General features: G+C 41.0%; 1 protein-coding gene across 1 annotated transcript in view; it reads left to right on the top strand.

Moving 5' to 3' along the window:
* The first annotated feature begins 156 nt into the window (after positions 1-156).
* ryr3 (ryanodine receptor 3) overlaps positions 157-18,971 on the top strand; it is a 109,118-nt gene continuing 90,303 nt past the window's right edge. The window contains 2 exon segments of the mRNA XM_068708420.1: positions 157-312; positions 18,272-18,391. Of these exon segments, the coding sequence (XP_068564521.1) occupies positions 157-312; positions 18,272-18,391 (276 nt within the window).

The raw sequence follows: 18,971 nt of genomic DNA, 5'->3' as shown, positions 1-18,971 counted from the left end.
CCGGCTCCGTCCGTCCGCACTGCTGCTGCTGAGCAGCGTCGGGGCGCAGGGAGGAGGGTGAGGAAGAGGAGGAGGAAGAGGGGGTAGGCAGGTGGGAAAGGAGAGGAGGAGGAGGAGGAGGAGGAGGAGGAGGGGGGCTGGGCCGGGCTGCCCTATATGGCTGTGGACGAGCTGTATGCTAATATCGGCTTGAGAGGCACAGCATCGCGTTTCTGCCGGCAGTCAGTGGTGGCTTTCTGAGTCTGAGCAGGCTCCTTCACAGCCATGGCTGAGGGCGGAGAAGGGGAAGACGAGATCCAGTTCTTGAGAACTGTAAGTAAAGACAGTTTCCAGGGCGCGTGCTGCTGAGCCGTTTCATAGCGTGCGCCTTTTCCTTTCGCCAATTAACACCCAGAGGCGGCAGACTGCACGTCAATTAAGTAAAGCCCCGATCCAAGTTGGATTATTGTGGAAGTTTTGGGAAGAAAATGCATCGTCAGTGGTTAATTTTGAGTTTGCTTGTGCATGAATGATGATTTGATGATGGAAGTAGCCGCAGGTTGCACGCTGCACCTCGCGGCCACCGCGCACCTGTCGACAGGACTCTTGATGTGCGTGATCTCAAAGAGACAACCCGTCTGCTGGTGCAAGGGCAAAAAATGACTTCACACTCTCTTGCCGTTTCGTAATACATGCCCCTTCTCGTTTTCCCCCCATTGTCGCTTTCTGATCTGTCTTGTTTTTCTCGGGAACGATTTGTGCAAAAAAGAACATTTAAATGTCTCACGGGTCTTTTGTGTTTTTCGAAGCGTTTCGATAAGTTGTGCTCACACACCCAAGCCACCCTCTGCTTATTACTATTTTAGTTGTTTGACGCAGGTTGCTTACGTTGCTGCTGCTCTACGTGGATATGCAGAGCACTTATCCTTGTAAATGATATGACAGCTTGTATGTTGGGTTGGTGAGAATATCTGTCTCGCCCTTATTCTTCTCATGCCTTATGAAGCTTTGTGACTCGGGTGTTGCGTGAAGAGCAATATGATTTATGACACTTGCAACATGCTCAGCAGGGATGTTTACCTAGTTTCATGCACTGCATTTGAATCATCAAATATCCTGTATTGGTATAATGTCGAGTGTTGTTGACACTTGATAACCTTGAACTTTGTCCAGGACCCCCATGTCTCTGGGCCCCATTTTCAATCACCTTGGATTTATAAAACTTTTCCTTTTGTCATAGCAGTTTGTTTTCAAGTTATTTGCTGGCTGAAATCTGTTGTTTTCCACTATCTAAATAATACATTTATTGAGATTTAGATCTTCTGCGGTTTTGCATGTTTAAGCCAATTTACTACAAATCACTCATACTTTAAATCAGTAACCATTATACAAACAATGTGGCTCTGATTTCGAAATGTGGATTTGCAGTGTTTTGCTACTGCAATTAATTTCTGTACGATATGACAAACCTACTGTACTAGTCCACTCTTTGGAACTTGTTTGGGTTGTCTAACCCATCACAGTTTACTTGTTGCAGTACGGTCATGCATGTGATGACCGTACAGACATAAATGGAAGCCAATGGCTGCTTATAACTGTAGGAAAAATTCACAAAACAATAGAGATATTCCAGCAATTCAGTATAATACTTCCATAATGTTTGGGGGCTTTTGAGCAGTAACAGCAGAGGCTAAACATATCCCGACTTTCAGCAGTGGTTAGTTCCTTGATCCTTGTTCCCATAATGCAACTTGATATATTCTCTCATTAGACCCTCTTGCCTGGTAAACGTTAACAGAATAAGACTAAAGTTTTTTTGTAATACTTCGCGATGAGTAGAACCAATCTATATTCATAAAATGTGATTCATAAATGAACTAAAACATGCTGGTCTGTTCTTTTTTTTTTTTTATAAGCGACGTTCTCCATTGATGTCTATTTGGCTGAACGCCTGACAACAGTGTACTCCTCTCTCATGGCTTTGAGATGTTGACATGCACAGTATTCTTAATGTACATATAATCTCTGTGAAGGCTTGGTTGGTTGTTAGTGGCAGGCGGGACACTTAACGGCTCCTACTATTTGTGATGCCAGTGATATGCTGACCCACGCCTCTCAGATTCTACTGTCACAATGGCATCCTGGTAATTTGATGACAACAGCGGTTTGAGAGGAGGGGGGTTCCCTCGAGCTCCTGGAGCCTTGTTATCAAACCTCAGTGGTGAGAGAAACTACACAAAGCCCTAAAGTAGGAGCGATAATTGAAATGCAATACACTACAATCTGTTGAACATTGTGGTATACGCCTGAGTACAACTGGCAGGTCTTCTGTTTAATTGATTGCATTTGTTTCATTTTTTGGAAGGAAAACAGTTGCAGGACAAAATGTGGTAGGATTCGTAGCTGTTGTTGGGTTTTCTACTTTTTCCAAGTCGGATGTTTATAAGAAATAAAATAGCAAAGTCTCCTGTGATTGGAGACGGCTGTCAGGTGTTGACAGAAGTCCTGACATTGTGATTCGATTTCAGCACGGTCGCGGTCTCACCTTGCTGTTGATGTGTAACGTTGGGAAAGCTGGCAGCGATGAGCGGAGCTCTGTCAAAGGAAACTGAGGAAAATGTTACACCTCTACTGCAAGATGAAGACCGCAGGCCTTGCTGTAACTTTATAGACCAACACTGAAGCTGATAATGGAGATACAAAAGTTCAAATTAGTGGCAGAACAACTCGCAGCGCATTGAAATTCTTTGCTCCCTGATTAGCGATTACTTTCTGCATCTTTAACTCTCCAGAGATTTGATGTTGAAGGGGGACAAAAATGTCACACTTCAGTACACGCATGAAAAACGTTGGTGGTTCGGTGGTTATCTTCAGGAAAGGATCTGCGTTCAGCTTTGGTTTGTGCTCCAAACAACGTTTTTGGCTTTAATTTATGCAGGAATCAGAAAATGTGCAAGTCATTTTCTCAGTGCACCAATGCAGTGTTAGAAGAACACTTAATGTGACTATCAGATAATGTGTGTTATTTGTTGTATTGCTACTTATTGTTTGTGTTGCTGTGTGAAATAATGATTCAATACGAAGAAGAAATATCAACTTGCTTCTTCACTGAAGAACCACTGTGTCATCGTCAGCTGAATACTGTTTAACCAGGTGATTGTCATGCTATATTGGAAATATAAGAATTTCTATGTTCTCGAGCTTCAACTAACCGCTCTCCCCCAGATAGAGATTTCCCTATCATAGCTTAGCAACAGTATCTAGACATGCTGAAGAGCTTTGCATGAGGTATCACTGAGAGCGATATTCGGTGAATAAGGAGTTAACTTAGGTTGATTTAAAAATTAAAAACACAACATTTTTCCTTCTGTAATGTGTTTGAATCAGGGAAAGCACCAGGAATCAGTGATATAGCCATTGAAATCGAAAGTCCTTTGATTTGGTTAGACAAACATTCATTTCTTTTTTTAATTTCTTCTTGTCTGACTTCTCTCTGAAATCAAAGACACATTGTTTCTAAAATGACTGAGACTTAATTATGGTTAATTTCCAGCTGTTATCATTGTAAACTGCACATGCTTGCGTATAGAAAGCTTGGCAGGTGTAGCCACAGTCACTAAGTGGGGTTAAACTAAAGGCCAGTCTAGACTTCTTTTTTCTGCACTTGTTAACGGTATTAGGTTTAATTTAAACTCTGCTGTCCAGGTGAGCTGTCACTGTCACACCTTTTTTAAAACCAGGTGATCGAGGCTTGCAGTCCGCCAGTAGCTCCTCTGGGCTTATTTGGAGTTTATGTTGTTTTGGAAGCCTTCTGCATACCAAGACGGGGTTTAAATTTAGCCTGGTGATGCCTCCACAGCACATACAGCTCTGCTCCCCTGGCACTAAACCACACCAGGGGAAGAGCTTGAGTTGGGGCAGCACAAGACCAGTGACTCTTCAACACCATGTTTATAGGGATAAAGTAGCATTTAGAAATCAAGTGCTTGAAACCACACGGTACTATACAGCATCTTCTTAAGCTTACTATGTCAGTGTGATAGACAGTGTCAGAGAGTTGCACTAAATCTAGAAATGTGTAATGTGGTACAACTTGTTAGATTATGTATCTATGATAATTTATTTTGATTATATATATTTTGTATTACTTAAGGTTTAACAGATGGCCTAGTTGATTGAAGATTGAAGCCACATTTGTTGAACAATAGTAATCTGAATCGTTGTTGAAATACTTTATCTTAAATCAAGTGATGAAGAGTATAATCTCATGTTTCGTGGATTGTTGTGATGATTGGTTGAGCTCCTCTGATGTCATTGGTTGGAAGAGTGGAGTCAAGTGTCAGTGAAACTGAAGAGGAGGAAATACAAACTTTACTGTGTCGGACAACTAACCAAGAAAATAGTACAGCAATATTTATTTTCTCTTTTTTAAAAAAGAAATAACATTTTAAAGTTTAAACTGGTTTACACACATTGACACATTGAAATAGAAAAAAAAACAAAGAGTCTCAATGGTTTGATATTAATAATTTATCTCCGTGGACAATCCTGTTTTCTACAAATCTGTTTTCTACTGCTACAAATTTGCAATAACATTCCCTTCAAATGTAGGCAATGAGGGAACAATGTGTTTGATTTTGACACCAAAGACCATGGTTTGTATCCTTTGCCATTGAATTTTAATATTTAACGTTTTGACCATCATCAGCCTGACAGTTGAATTGTCAGAATCTTAAAATTATTAATTTTTTTTTTGTGGATTTCTCGTCACCGTGGGCTTAAAACAATACACTACATTCTCTACCTTAAACAGCAGCTGACTAAACAATCTCACCTCTAAAGGTCCATTTAGTGGCCGCTCTGGAGCTTTTGATCATATCTCATGAAATTCGGTAACAATGCAGTTTTTGGTGATAATGTTCAGTATGATTGAATACAAAAACATCACCTTGGAGACACGGCTTCCAAATCCTATTAAAAATAGTTTGATATCAAGACGCCTAAGTCAAAGTGATACTGTAGGAGCACCATGGACTTTGTAATTTCTTTGTGCAAAGAAAATCTTCACCACCTCAGAGTCCTCCAGTCATCATTCCAGCATGCAACATTTACTATATTGGGCTAGTCGACGCCCTTGCAAAGTTTGCCTCTTCAATGAGAGTTGGAGAGAGAGACGGAGAGAGAGGCAGCGTTGGCCTGCGGCCTCTGGTGAACCTCCCTCCGATGGATTTAAATTGAATGGGAAGGATTTCCTCTGTATTGATTGAGCAGGCTGTGATGGCAAAGCAACGGTGTGTTCTTTGGCAGCTCCTGCTCTCTCCAGTCTTAAGCGCTGAAGGGCAGCAAGTCTGCTGCCACCCCCATCGTTCAAACAACCTTGATGTAAAGCGGGCAGGACCTCACATCACGAACACTCTTTGTTGCTGTTTAATGCGTGAGATGTGAGGGGTTCGACTTTGTTTGAAGATTTGTGGGAACTAGCTTCAGAAGAAGATTAACAAATTGAGAGTAAATACTGAACTATTTGCTTTGGCCCCAATTCAACATGGAGTTATTGTTTTGCATTGAGAAAATCATTCGTTGCTCTTTTGTTTTCCAGAGAGACGACTCTTATCTTTGCATTATTCTACGTCTTAAACCTTGGACTGGTGTTAGATTATGAAATACTCTTAAATTATGAAAGTGGTGAATGCTCTTTGTCATTTCGGCTAGGTTTGGCCATGTGTTCATTCCTAAAATCATCTATCGAAATGTTACAACAATCTATTTACCTGCAATGTTACAGGATATAAGTTACCGACTACATATGTTTCTACTTGGCCTATGAATTATTTTGCCTTGAAAACAATCAACTTATTTAAATAAATAAACCTTCTTATACAATCAAAATCCATCCCTCATTTAAATTATAGTCTCTAAATGCACTTACTCTACAATATGATATATGACTTAATTTTACCTTGATACGTCAGTTTCAGCAGGAATGATGCAGTGCAGTGTGTTGTTGTGGTGGTCCAGAGTTGGCACTAGAATTCTATTAAGAGCAGCAGAGTGAATGACTCTCAACTCAAATAATTACCTTCATTAATCAACAGAGGACTGAAAGAGGTGCAGACGTGAGCCTCTTGCCGGTTTAAGTGTCCCTTAGGTCACTCGGTTCCTTTTCATTCAACACCTACATGGTTGAATTTGTATCAGCTCTGTGGCGATAATGGTTTTGTTCTTAAGAGCAGTTAGCGTTGTTTGTAGCCTTTATTAATCCAACTTAAGGAATGTGTATTTTCTCATTCGGCCTCTTGCTGAATGTAAAGGGATCCTAGATGAACACATTCTTTTCTACCACAGTTTGAACAGTCTTGGTTGTTTCATATGAGAAATATTTTATATGTTTTTGCTTTCTGCTAGTTTGAAGCTGACGGGCCTCAGTTGGAAATCAAAAAGATGATGTCACTTACTTTCGTGCGCCGATCAGACCGTGGCAACATTTGAATCGCAATCTGATGAAAGTTGGACAGATACTTTATAATAAAAGCAAAGTTCCCTATTTAGACATGAATATTCAGTGTTCTAGAGAAATACTTGAACCTGCAATATATGATCTTTTTGGTCACTTGGAGGCAACGTAAATAAGCTGTGAACACAACACTGATGCATCATTAAGTCGATACGGCAACAGTTTTGCATACAGTAAAGTTTTGGGCCGGACTGTAAAACAATGACTTGAAACTGTCGCAGTGTTTTCACATTGTCAGTAAAGACATTGTTATCATAAGGATACAGGCCCTTTTTAAGATTTCAAGTTTGTTTAGTTTTTAATCTGCTGAGTATGAAAGCTCTTTTACAGGATCACCTTGCTATACAGTCAATGAAGAGCTCTGTTGGTGCAGTTGGTTGCTAAGAGCCTTGCTCAAAGGCACCTTATAGTAATGATAAGGGGAGGATCAAGTACTCCATCAATTCAAAACCCAATTTTCTTGCTGCTAAGAAATGATCTATTGTTTAAATTACTGATCCCATTTAAATTACATTTCTGACAAGATAGGATTTAGGGATGTCTCACTTTGGGAAAACATGATTCTGTCATTTTGATAATAATTTGCTCATCTTTACTTTCTTTACTCTCAGTAAGCCCGCCAACATCTAAGAAACCCCATTTTCACAGCTGTGAGCTTGATGGATCTGGAAACGATTTCCAGCCCTTGTAAGGAGGTAGATTTACCTTGTCACAGACTGCCGCTGAAGTATTGCGGATCACTTAAATGCTTATTGAATTTAGCTTGTGTCCTGTCTTCTTATTGAACCATAGCTATTCGGTCTGTCTGAGGAGTGAAGATCTGACCTCTGTGAAATCTATTCTCAAGAAAAAGTGCCCGCCTTATATCGTCTCGTCGCCGTCTCCTGAGGCTTTTGTGGCACGAGAGCTTAAATTATTTCAAGTTTGCATCAAATTTGACAAGTACAGGATGCAGCGTGAAAACAACTGTCATGAGCTTAGAGGAAGAAATCATGGCTTAAGTTAATGTTTCACTTGCCTGATCTCTGCACTTCTCGTTCACAGCGACACACGTTCACAGTCCTTCCTAGCTCTTCACACTCGCACATCTTGCCTGTGTCCGCTCTGTCTTATCAGATAGGATGATGGACTTCAGAGAGGCTCCAGCTTCGTCCCTTTCCCATTTCTCAGCGCTTCTGCTGAGGTGGACGCCTCAGCCTTACACACATGGGGGGGGGGGGGCTCTATTATTTGAAGCTGCTCTAAAGCAATATGGATACAAAATATGCCAAGAAAATCCAATTTGTTATAGGAACACCATATAAATCTTGGAGTCTGTGATCCATGACAGTGTACTGCGGGGCAAAACATGCTTGACTGCAGAATTTTATTTTATTTTTTTTAAATATAGAGCAGACATGTGCATCGCATAATTCATTTAGACCCATGATGTCGTCTGAGACATACACACCTCCACACGTTTTGCATGAGCATATGTCTGCACATGGTGTGTGTGTTGGCAATGGCATAATGTTGAATGCTATGGAGCTAAAGTGATCTCAAAATGGTCACAAATGTGTATTACATGACCTACAAATGAAAAATAAGATTTACAAATATGATTTGTGCATCATTTCTAGAAATATTAAGATTGTATGTGCAGATTTTTAGCTTCAACTTCACAGATCTGATACACTCGGTTTATTGGTCGATGCCCCCTCTGTATTTGTTTTGGTAAAGAAATGTTTAGAGAAGCATTAAAGCCATATTTTGTTTTCAGAGGTAGTTAGCCAGGCCTAGTTTTGTTATATTGATTTCTATTTGTTTGGCACGACCACATGTGTCCCATCCTCTCCCATTTTGTTTGAGAATCTTTTGTTTGAAAATACCTGAGATTAAATGAATATTGTTAAATTGTTACTTCCACTTTGGAAGTAACAATTTCCAAATTTCACATTCTTTGGTTGTCGTGTGTTCGTCCCTACTTATCGCTTAGAGTAATAGAAAAGGGGACTTAACATTACATTAAAGATATTTATGGTATGTGTCTGAATCGGCTTTTAAAAATCATGTCATTAAAGTTTGTGTGTTCTGTACGAGTAAAGAGTTGCATCCACCAACGGCCCTTCACTGACTATGCATCAGTCTGGCTTATATTACAATAATATCATAATAACCTTTATTTAACCATTATGGTTCATTCAGAGCATGTAATTATGATAGGCAAGTTGTGATGTTTTGAAACGGAACACAAACGTTTCAAAACATCACAATTTTTTTGAAATGGAACACAAATGTGTCATAGAACACAACCTGTCAAGAACTCGTCAAGTTGAAGAACTTAGAATGCCCATGCAGAATGCTCATGCTGAAATCTACCAGTATCAGTGATTAGTACCTTCAGAGATTCAGAGAGAGAAGCATCAACACAAGAGTTATCCCGACCTTGAAACGTTTACTTTTGAATTTAAAAGTACTTGTGCACAGACTCCTATCTGTCCGAACTTGTGATTTGCACACTTATTTCCAACGTTTTGCGGAGAAAATCCCAACAAATCCCAGGGACATCAGCTGCCACACTTGGTAAGTATCTTTACTTTAGTCATTGTTCTCACATCATAACTTTCATTTCTTTTATCAAAATGTTATTGTTATAGTGTTACATTGTGACTAAATGTTGTTTCCACCTCTGCATTCTTCTCAGCTTTGAGTTCCTGGCAGCAGGTGTCACATCTGATGCCTTCAAATATGTCCGACCTTCCACCATCCCATTGTAACTCGGTAGTTGTTGGAGCCTTGCTGCGTTCTAGATTCTCCGAGTACCTGGTGGAGTCTGTGCTGGGGCAAGGCACCTTCGGCACAGTTGCTAAGTGCAGGAGGATCGCCGACAGGAAGACTGTAGCCATCAAAATGATGAAAAATCAGGACCAGCAGGCAAAAGCTGAGGTAGGAGAGGAAACTGGACATGCTCCTCAAAGTCTGATTTGTGAGATTTGTGTGACGATGCTTTTGTACAGCTGTATTTGAAGAAATACCTACAATACAAAATACAATATAATGGTTTGTTACTGTGGGTCAAGCTAATATAAAATCTGTGACCTGTTATCTATCCCCAGGTGGCTGTCCTGTTAAAACTTCAATTGCTGGACTCTGATAAATGCAACCTGGTTCGATGGTACCAGTCTTTCATCAGCAATGAACACATTTGTCTGGAGTTTCGAGCACCTGGACAAAAGTCTTCATGACTTCATGGAGGACAGAGGTGGCCAACCTCTCCATCTGAAGGAAATCAGACCCATTGTTCAGCAACGTTCTACTGCAGTTCTTCCTGCATTAGTAAACACACTAAAGCATACTGATAAAATATCGTTGCCCTTATTATGAAATGACTGACTTTAATAACCTTTCAGCTCGCCAACGCACTTGACCACTTGAAGGTTGCTGGAATAATACATGTAGACCTCAAGTTAGTGAGCCATGCACAGGAGCCTTACAGAGTTAAAGTCATCGACTTTGGCCTGGCCTGTGAGGTGTCAGCTGCCAGACTGGGCTCCTACCTTCAGAGCCTTCCGTACAGGTGAGTGACTGAAATCACATTCGATCAGTCAGGGGTTTCAGTGCAGTTGAAGTAGAGGTCATATGCTTCAAGTTGTGAGTGATACAGGTGTCTGTCAAAACAGTGGACATTGTCATAATTGTTGTTTTTCCGCTCTCAGGTCTCCAGAGATTATTTTGGGTCTACCATTTACCGAGGCCATAGATATGTGGTCTCTGGGCGTCATCATTGCCACACTCTACCTCGGTGTCTTACTCTACCCCGGCACGAGTGAATATGATTTGGTAAGTATTACCTGAAGTTTGATCATCTGATTTACTTGTGTGTGTGTGTGTGTGTGTGTGTGTGTGTGTGTGTGTGTGTGTGTGTGGTAAATGTAATATTTTTTTCTTCACTCTTAAACCTCTTTATGACATAGTTATTCATTCCCCCCCTGTTCTTGTTGCTAAATGTTAGTTGTTTTTTTTAATTGGAACAATTGCTCTGGCGTATATAGAAATGAATCGGTTAAAACTTAATGACAGTCCTCTATCCCGTTGTGACTTGACGTTGTGTTGTATCTTCAGATGAGGTACATAGTGGAGACTCAGGGTCAGCCACCGGACACCATGTTCACCCTCGGATGCAAAACTGGCCATTATTTCCAGCCGGACCACAACTCCACGAACAGTTCCTGGAAACTCAAGGTACCCACCACTTCACCGCTACTCTGACCTAACTGAGTTGCTCTTTGACTTAGAATTTGTGTCTGCTTGATTCTGTCCATGTTGCATTTCTAACATACTGTAGAATATTAGGGTCTGTCTGCCTATTTGTCCAAGTTTACTGTACTCAGATTGTCACACTAGCAATAACTCTGTCTTTTCAGACACCAGAACAGGTGGGAGAGTGGAATTCAGTCGAAGGAGACTAGGGTCATGAAGCTCAGCTCGCTGTATGATCTCATGCTTGTAGGTGTTGTTTGTTTGTTTGTTTGTTTGTTTTTGACTTAAAATATATATTTCTCAAGCATTCACTTCTGGAGGTGACTTATGATATCCCTGACCGCTGTTGTTATCGTTTCTTCATTTTACAGATCTGGACCATCGACAGTGAAACGACGGCTGATAGAGCTGCAGAATCGAGTGACTTGCTAGACTTTGTGGACCTCCTCACAGGGATGCTTCAGCTTGATGCTGCCAAGAGACTTACACCTCGTCAGGTGCTCAAGCATCGGTTCACCAGCATGCAGAACATGGTCTGGATGTACCAACTCAGCTCCTAGTAAGTTCATGTTAAGATTTCATTGATGTGTGTAGAAGAGAACACTTTTTGTTTCTTACTTTATCTGAATGGGTTTGTTCATAAACTTGGTAAAGGAAGTTCATTCATGTAATGCTTCATTTTTTGCAGTGTACGGTCCTGTTGTGAGTTAATGAACCCGACTACTGACGGTAGGAAAGCTGTGTGTGGATCTCTGCAGCAGCCATCCTCTGGGGCCGCCCATCCCATCCAGCAGAACCTTCCTTCTGCTTCTAGGCCGGCTAGCACAGCTGTGAACACCCCTCTGGCCCAGGCACATCAATCCAACATGCAGACACAATGTTGCATCAGGCCAGTGACAAAGAGGAAAGCTGATGTGGGTCATCATCGTGGTGATGATAGAAAGAGGATCCGGAGAAGCTATGCTGCCCCGGTCACCTCTAGCAGCTACAGTTCTCGTAGTCTGAAGAGGAAGACTGCTGATAGGGACGACTCTGACGACCGTCATGGAAGAAAGCGGGTTAAAAACAATGACTCAGCTCCACTCACCTGCAGCAGCCAAGATCATACCGACGATCGGTGTGTGCGACCGGATCGGAGGAGCGTCCCTGCTGAGCATCGCCGCCACCACACTTCAAGCAGAACCCAGACTGAGAGCCGGGCTCCGTCAGGAAAGAATATGTGGGTCATCAACGTAGTGATGATAGAAAGAGGATCCGGAGAAGCCATGCTGCTCCGGCCACCTCTAGCAGCTACAGTTCTCCAAGTCTGAAGGGGAAGACTGCTGATAGGGATGACTCTGATGACCGTCATCGTCATGAGAAAGCGGGTTAGAAACAACGACCCAGCTCCACCCACCTGCAGCAGCCAAGACCCTACTGAGCATCACCGCCTCCACGCTCATACAGACCGGAGCCGGACTGAGAGCCAAGCTCGGTCAAGACACCGACTCCGGTTTCGTCAAGACTAAACAGAAAACCAGCTGATGAAAAAGAAGGCAAATCCGAGAGCGCAAATGAGATCTGTGCGCGTGTGTAGAGGTCCTGCGTGTTCAAATGAAACTGCTGCGCAAGTATTTCAGTTGGGTCTTGTGAAGCAATTGTTGCCATGGGTCAGGAGGCAACACCTCAACCTGTGGTTAAGGGTCCCTTCGAGCGTACTCAAATTGCATTAATGCTTCAAAATCATTAAAGCGGTGCAAATTTGTGAAGATTACATTGCTGAATAAAATGTGTATCATAAACTTTGTTTGCCACAGAGCTTATTTTCTGCAATAAATTGAATGGTATTTGTATGTAGGTTTTTGGAGGTGAAGTTGTTACGAATACTTCTTTGGCCATAATTATAGATGACGATGAAACGGGACACAAATAACTGGATATGTTGTCATAAGCATGATGTGAATGCAATGAGTACTTTTTAAAACGTAAATTACATTTTAAGACGTACCTTTTGGTGAGTATGGTCAAGGACTGGCACCTTGCTAATGACAAGTCTGTGCTTGAACAAGCTGTCAAAACAATGTGACATATGGATACTTTTACAAAATGCATCGAGGGGGGAAACAAATCTGTTTATCAATGAAACGAAAGCTAGACCAGGAAGTGACAGAAACATCTAGAAGTTGAACAGACTGAGCGCAATAACCTTCGAAAGAAAGAAAGGAGACATTTCCTGCTGAGGCGGTACATTCTGTTTTGGTTGAGACTAAATCTCATTCATTTAGACTTCTTAAACATAGAGGTAGGTAGGTAAACGGTTACTCTGCATAGGAGTGCCGTGGGCATCTGTGGAAGTTTAAACTTCAGCTCCATCCTAATTTCTCCGTCACTTTCCCCAAAGATTTGAGTCCAAATGAACGACTAACCGGCGAAGTTTAAACTCAACTTCTGGTGTCATTAAAAAAGCTTGAATTTTTGTCATGACAACAAAGTTCTTATATTTATTTAATGACCAAGACAATAACCCTGTTGGACAATTTCCAGCTTTCCACATCTACCAAATCTTGATCACTGAATAGTGTAGTGTTGGCTTTTATTTTTGAATGCTTTTTATTACATTTCCCATCATTACTTTTTGTGCCCAGAGAAAAGCATTTTTTAAACCTATAAGGTCACCTGTCTCCATGGCATTTGTTAATTTACTACATTTACTGAATCCTGCTGTTTCTTGAAAGACTAACTGGAACAAATGCTATTTATTTCATTTACAAAGACTTGAATTTGCTCCAAACTTTTCAATAAAGTTACAAGAATGTATTACAATGTCTAATGGCGGTAACTCTGAGATAATAAGCACTGTCATCAAAGTTGACGGGAATTTTGGAGCTACTGAACTACTAAATGAATATTGCAGTCACATGGTTTGGTAGACGTGAATGGTACAAGTAATTGCAGTACCCTTGTTTTTTTCTTCGGGGGTGGGGGGGCTGGGTTTGTTCAGTTATTGTTATATGTTTTTACATACTTGGATAATTTGTTTATCGATCTTATCTTACTAATCGAACCAGTCAGACATAACAAAAGTTACCAGGTCTTTAAATAGAGAACCATTGCATCCCTGTTTCTGTTGAAAGATAGAGATGTGGTTGCAGCAGACTGACTTGACTTGTATAATAACGGATTGATAGACGGAGCAGCGACAGACTGGGGCCAAAGCAGTTACATGTATCGCTTTCTCATGAACCAGAAATACTGTAGATCTTTGGCTGGAGAAGATACGACTGTCGAGCTAAAATGACAAATTGCCCAAAAGCAAATTTCTCAGCCCTCCTCTGACTCTCTGTTCTGTGTTTCTGTTTAGGCTTCAAGTCCTATTTTTCAGCATCACTGCATTTTGTCAGGTTCTCTGCTGCCTTAAATCATTTTTTCACAGTCTCACTAATTCTCCCATTTTCTACAAGGTTTTGAAAATGTAACTACTACTTTAAAGTTTGAACACTGTGAAGGGTCAGGTGCTCGTGGTTGACAGCGACTCATTAGATCTGTGTTAGCTGTGACATTTTCACAGCCTGCGATCCAAAAATAGCAAGTTTATTTCACAATTTTGCAACACTGGCTCTGTGGAAATTCTTGTATTTCATATCAGAAACTAACATTTGAATCTCTCTTTAAGACCAGGTTACCTGATTTGAACCAACATCAGCCTTTATCTGGCTTATCAGGTTGTAGTTCTTACACATCTACACTGTATCTTCTTTGCTTTTGATGCCGTGAGCTAAGCTTCACTAAAAACACGTAGCTCAGCCTGCACTTAGCACCCTGCTTGACATTTACGAGAAACACGACCCCTGAGAAGTCAGAGCGATTCAGACAGACTACACACCGAGACAGTGTGAACAAGGAGGCAAAACAGGCTGGAGTTTTCTTAATTCCCTTTAGTTTAAAAAAAGTCTTCCTTTTTTTTTCTTTTTTCAAAGTCTGCCTGTTGATCTCCACTGAGCATGTGCAAAGCATGTGTGTCAAAATAGCAGTGCTGAGGGATTGAACAGATTCACCTTTTCTCAAGTTCACATTGGTGGCAGCAGTGGGTGAGTTGTGGGAGTTCATTTGGCACGCTGTACCATCTGTAGCTCTCGGGTTTCGGCTGGTGGATGCATCGGGCTACACACACACACACACACACACACACACACGCATATACACCTGTCGCTGTCTGTTGGGGACACTGGTGGCTTAGTGAACGTAAGTAGGAGAAGAAAATAACAAAGCAAGATAAGAGCCATAAAGGGTCTGTTGAAGACCGATGGTGCCAGTGGCCATTCAATGGAAGCTCCAACCAGAGTGACACTCTTTTGTTTGATAGGGTGGAGAAGTGTTGGACCTGCAGGATCCACAAGGGTAGTGAGGACTGGTGGGGTCGAGTTGGGAGCGGGCAGGGTCAAGTTCCCGCTCTACACTTGGAAGCTGGGTGAAGCAGCCACCGAACCTCGTCCGGCTGCAGGCCGGGACCCTATACATAGTACTGATGCTGCTAGCAGATGGTCACACTGCTGCTGCAAGGATCACTTTGCCTCAGATTCACCAGATTCTCTGGCTTGGGATCAAGTCAGAGGTGCAGAGAGACAGAAAATGTCTTAAGAGACTGTCTTGGCAGTGGGAACACATGGCTATTTCATTAGTTGTTGAGATCTGATGATAGCAATTGGATTTTTATAAGAGAACACCACTATGTACCCATTCTTGGCATTAAACCCTCCCATACACAGTGTCTCTTGAGGTTGTATTTATTTAAACCGATGCTGACATTATCATCCACACTGCTCTTCTGATCTTCCATTGCTTCACCCTTCAGATGACTTGATGGTATCCAGTCTATGTAGCCTTTTTATTCCAGTGCAACTCTGACCACTTCTGGTTCAGGAGCTGCACTATCAAAGTGAGCAAAAATCGATTTCTGTGCATCTGAGCCTTTCAGTGTGGTTGTCAAATTCAGGTACGCATGAATATGTGTCACTGTCTGGCTTTCAAAGCACATTGATGATTTTTTAGTGATGAAATTGCTCCTTTTACATGATTTTTCATACTAACAAACATATCTGTCCAATGAAATTAATCACAGTAATTGCATAAAAAATCCCCCAGTTTCGTAAGCCTTAAAAAGGGCATGCTACATAGATACGTAGATATAGCATGCCACTAATGGTTGCCAGGCACCCTGCTGGTTTCATAAGGCCACAACCACCACAAACAGCTGAAAAGAAAGAGGTGTATTTACTTGATTTTAAAAAGGTGACAAGTCTTCGGTCATCCCGTGGCCATATTAAGTTTCCCTATCTGTAGCCTGAAACAACAAGCTGTCTTTGCTCCATCACACAACTACCGGGAAAGCTGCAGCAGGGACTCCGAGCCAACATTGATGCTTTCTGCCATCAGTAATCACCTCCTTGAAGCCCAAAGTTGATATGGATAGCTGTGCCAGCTCAGCCCCTCATTCACTGTGACATTTAACTCTACTGTGCTTCACTTTAGCCATTAAAAGTGCTTGAAGATACATTTCTTATTGCCCCACATCACAAACTGACAGTATAAAAAATAAAATTGAATTTGGTTGTTGGTCTATCCCAAAGACTTTGCCCTTTTGTTGGATCTGCTCAAATGTGCTTCTTCACTAATTAGCTGCTGTTTCTGTTCCAACTTTAAAGTGTTTCTGTGAAATAATATTGAGGCAGACATTACTTTATCTGTACAGTGTGTTGTTGTTATGATTATGTTTTTACTCAGGATAAAATATATTAAAGGGGACATATTATGTAAAACTCCCCTTTTCAGTGCTATGCACATACATTTAGGTATCTGGAGTGCCTACCAACCCACAAATAAGACAACAACTCAGTCTTATGTGTGCTGCGAATGTGATTCAACAAGCCATTCAGACTATGCCACATGCAGGCTCATTAGAATATACCGCCCATCATCTCAGTATCTCCTCACACGGCTTGAGAACTATACCTTGCATGATATTTTTCTTGCAATATAAAGAGACAGGCACTAAAAAAGAGAGTGTTCCAGACAGTATGAGGAAAATGTGTTTTTTGAACATTAAAGTCTGTAAAGATGTTCTCGTAGAAACCCGTAACACAAGTATGAATCTAAAAATGAGCATGATATGTCCTCTTTAAAGTAAAAATAGCCTTTTTCTAGCCTGTCACGAATAATGTGTAGTCTAAAACTTCACAAGAACAGCTTCATACTGCTCGGGTATTGATTTTCCAGTGTGTTATTGTTAAGGGAGAAGAGTCGAAGACAGTCCAGTCATCACCCTTTTCATTGCAAACACCTCCCACATATATAAACCAGAAAGACCCAAGATCTAATTTGTGGTGTAACGCCAACACATAATGTGAACACCTCACGCTAAATATGAAACCAAGAGATCGACTTTAGGCCTCCTGCAATGTCTGTTTGAACTTTTACATCTGTTGAAAGAGACAAAAAATGTCCTAATTCCCAGAAAGTTTTTTATTAATTTTAATAAAAACACTTTTTCTCTCTTTATTCCAGTGTTATTTCCATCTGTATAGCAGTGTGGAATCACAGATTAGACTTTAAACAAGACTAGAATTTGTTAGATTTATTGCTGGATAGACGGGAGAATGCTTTCTAATACACTTAAACGTCTGATGGTATAATGAAGTGCATTTAAAGCTGAAAAACCCTATTATTTTCTTCAAGGGTTTGACCACCCAGAAGGGACTTTAACTTTGTGTTCGCACAACATTTTCTAGCTTTAGGTCATTGTTTTGAAATCTCGTCAGGGTCTGATATCTCAACTCCTGAGTCTGTGGGTGCTGTACAGCCTGTATCTCTATTGAATTAATACTGCTGTGAAGGAGGTGGGAGCCAGAACCATGGCAACCATCAGCTCAGATTAGTGTGGGACGTGAGCTGGCAGGAGACACACACACACACACACACACACACACACACACACACACACACACACACACACACACACACACACACCAAATACAGCTGGACCCTGACAGATACAGATGCTCATTTATTGGTTGCACTGATTGAATCGAGGGTTTCCTCTCTCCCATAGAGATACTAAGGACTGCGTAACAGGTTTAGAGATTAAAGTACTCTCGCTGCTGTTGATTAATTACGTTTTCATTCTTTTGCTGCTGAAATGGTTGTCTGTTCAAGTTTGACAACAATACATTTCCTTTTATCTGATTTCCTGAACAGTTTAATAACCAAAACTTGAGAAATAATAAAATGCATTTTGTTGTACTTTTGTATAAAACAACACTCCTATTCTCGGTTCTATACAGTCAGGGGTTTTTTTCTTTGCAGTGGTTGCTTTTTATCTGAAAGCTTTGTGACCAGACCCTCTCTGGGTATCAGTTTAAAAACCTTATTCAAGTGAGGGTGGCATGATAGGCAACAAATCTGAGCCTATGTAGATTCATTTCCTCTTGTTTTGTCTTGTTCATTTTTTAAATGGGTCACTGTCAAGACATAATTGGCTTAAACGCTCCTCTTTCTCTCTGGCAGGATGACGAGGTCGTGCTCCAGTGTGTGGCCACCATCCAGAAGGAGCATCGCAAGTTTTGTCTGGCCGTCGAGGGACTCGGAAACCGAGTGTGTTACCTGGAACCCACATCTGAAGCCAAGGTGAGGATGGCACACAGCTTTGTTTTGTGTTTAGATATTCTGAAGAAATGTCAGTGGCACAGTTTGGCATGAAACAAGCAACCATAGCTTGTATAAAGTACATTAATATTAATTACCTTTAAATTGAGGCAGTATCAAATTGTCATTTTTATTATTTCTTTTAGCTACTTGAGCTATTCCACAGTATTTAATGTAATGAGGTATTCCATAGGGTTCAAGTGTGAATTATTGTGTTAGTGGACAAGCAGATTGATAGAAGAAAGCTTTTTTTCTTGATGAAATGACAGAGAATGAGGATTTACAAAATGTAAGATCCAGCAGACGCACTCCTGAAATGTAATTAAATGAGTGCAGTTTACTCAACCTCCTGAAATCGGCTCAGATATGAATTTTCTGATATTTTTTGCTTTCTGAAAACTGGAAATGATTCAATATTTAATCCAAATTAGATGGATTTACTTAATCTGGAGGAGGATGTTAATTTGGTGAAGTTTTACAACAGAAAACGTTGGAGCTATATTGGTATTTCTGTTTTGTCATGTCCTCTCAAAAGAATAATTACATCTTCCAGTAATTTATT

Source organism: Cebidichthys violaceus, unplaced genomic scaffold, assembly GCF_023349555.1.
Source record: "Cebidichthys violaceus isolate CVI_PGR_0920_01 unplaced genomic scaffold, fCebVio1.0.p SCAF_14, whole genome shotgun sequence".
In the NCBI taxonomy this organism is placed as follows: domain Eukaryota; kingdom Metazoa; phylum Chordata; class Actinopteri; order Perciformes; family Stichaeidae; genus Cebidichthys; species Cebidichthys violaceus.
This window is presented reverse-complemented; position numbering and strand designations above follow the sequence as displayed.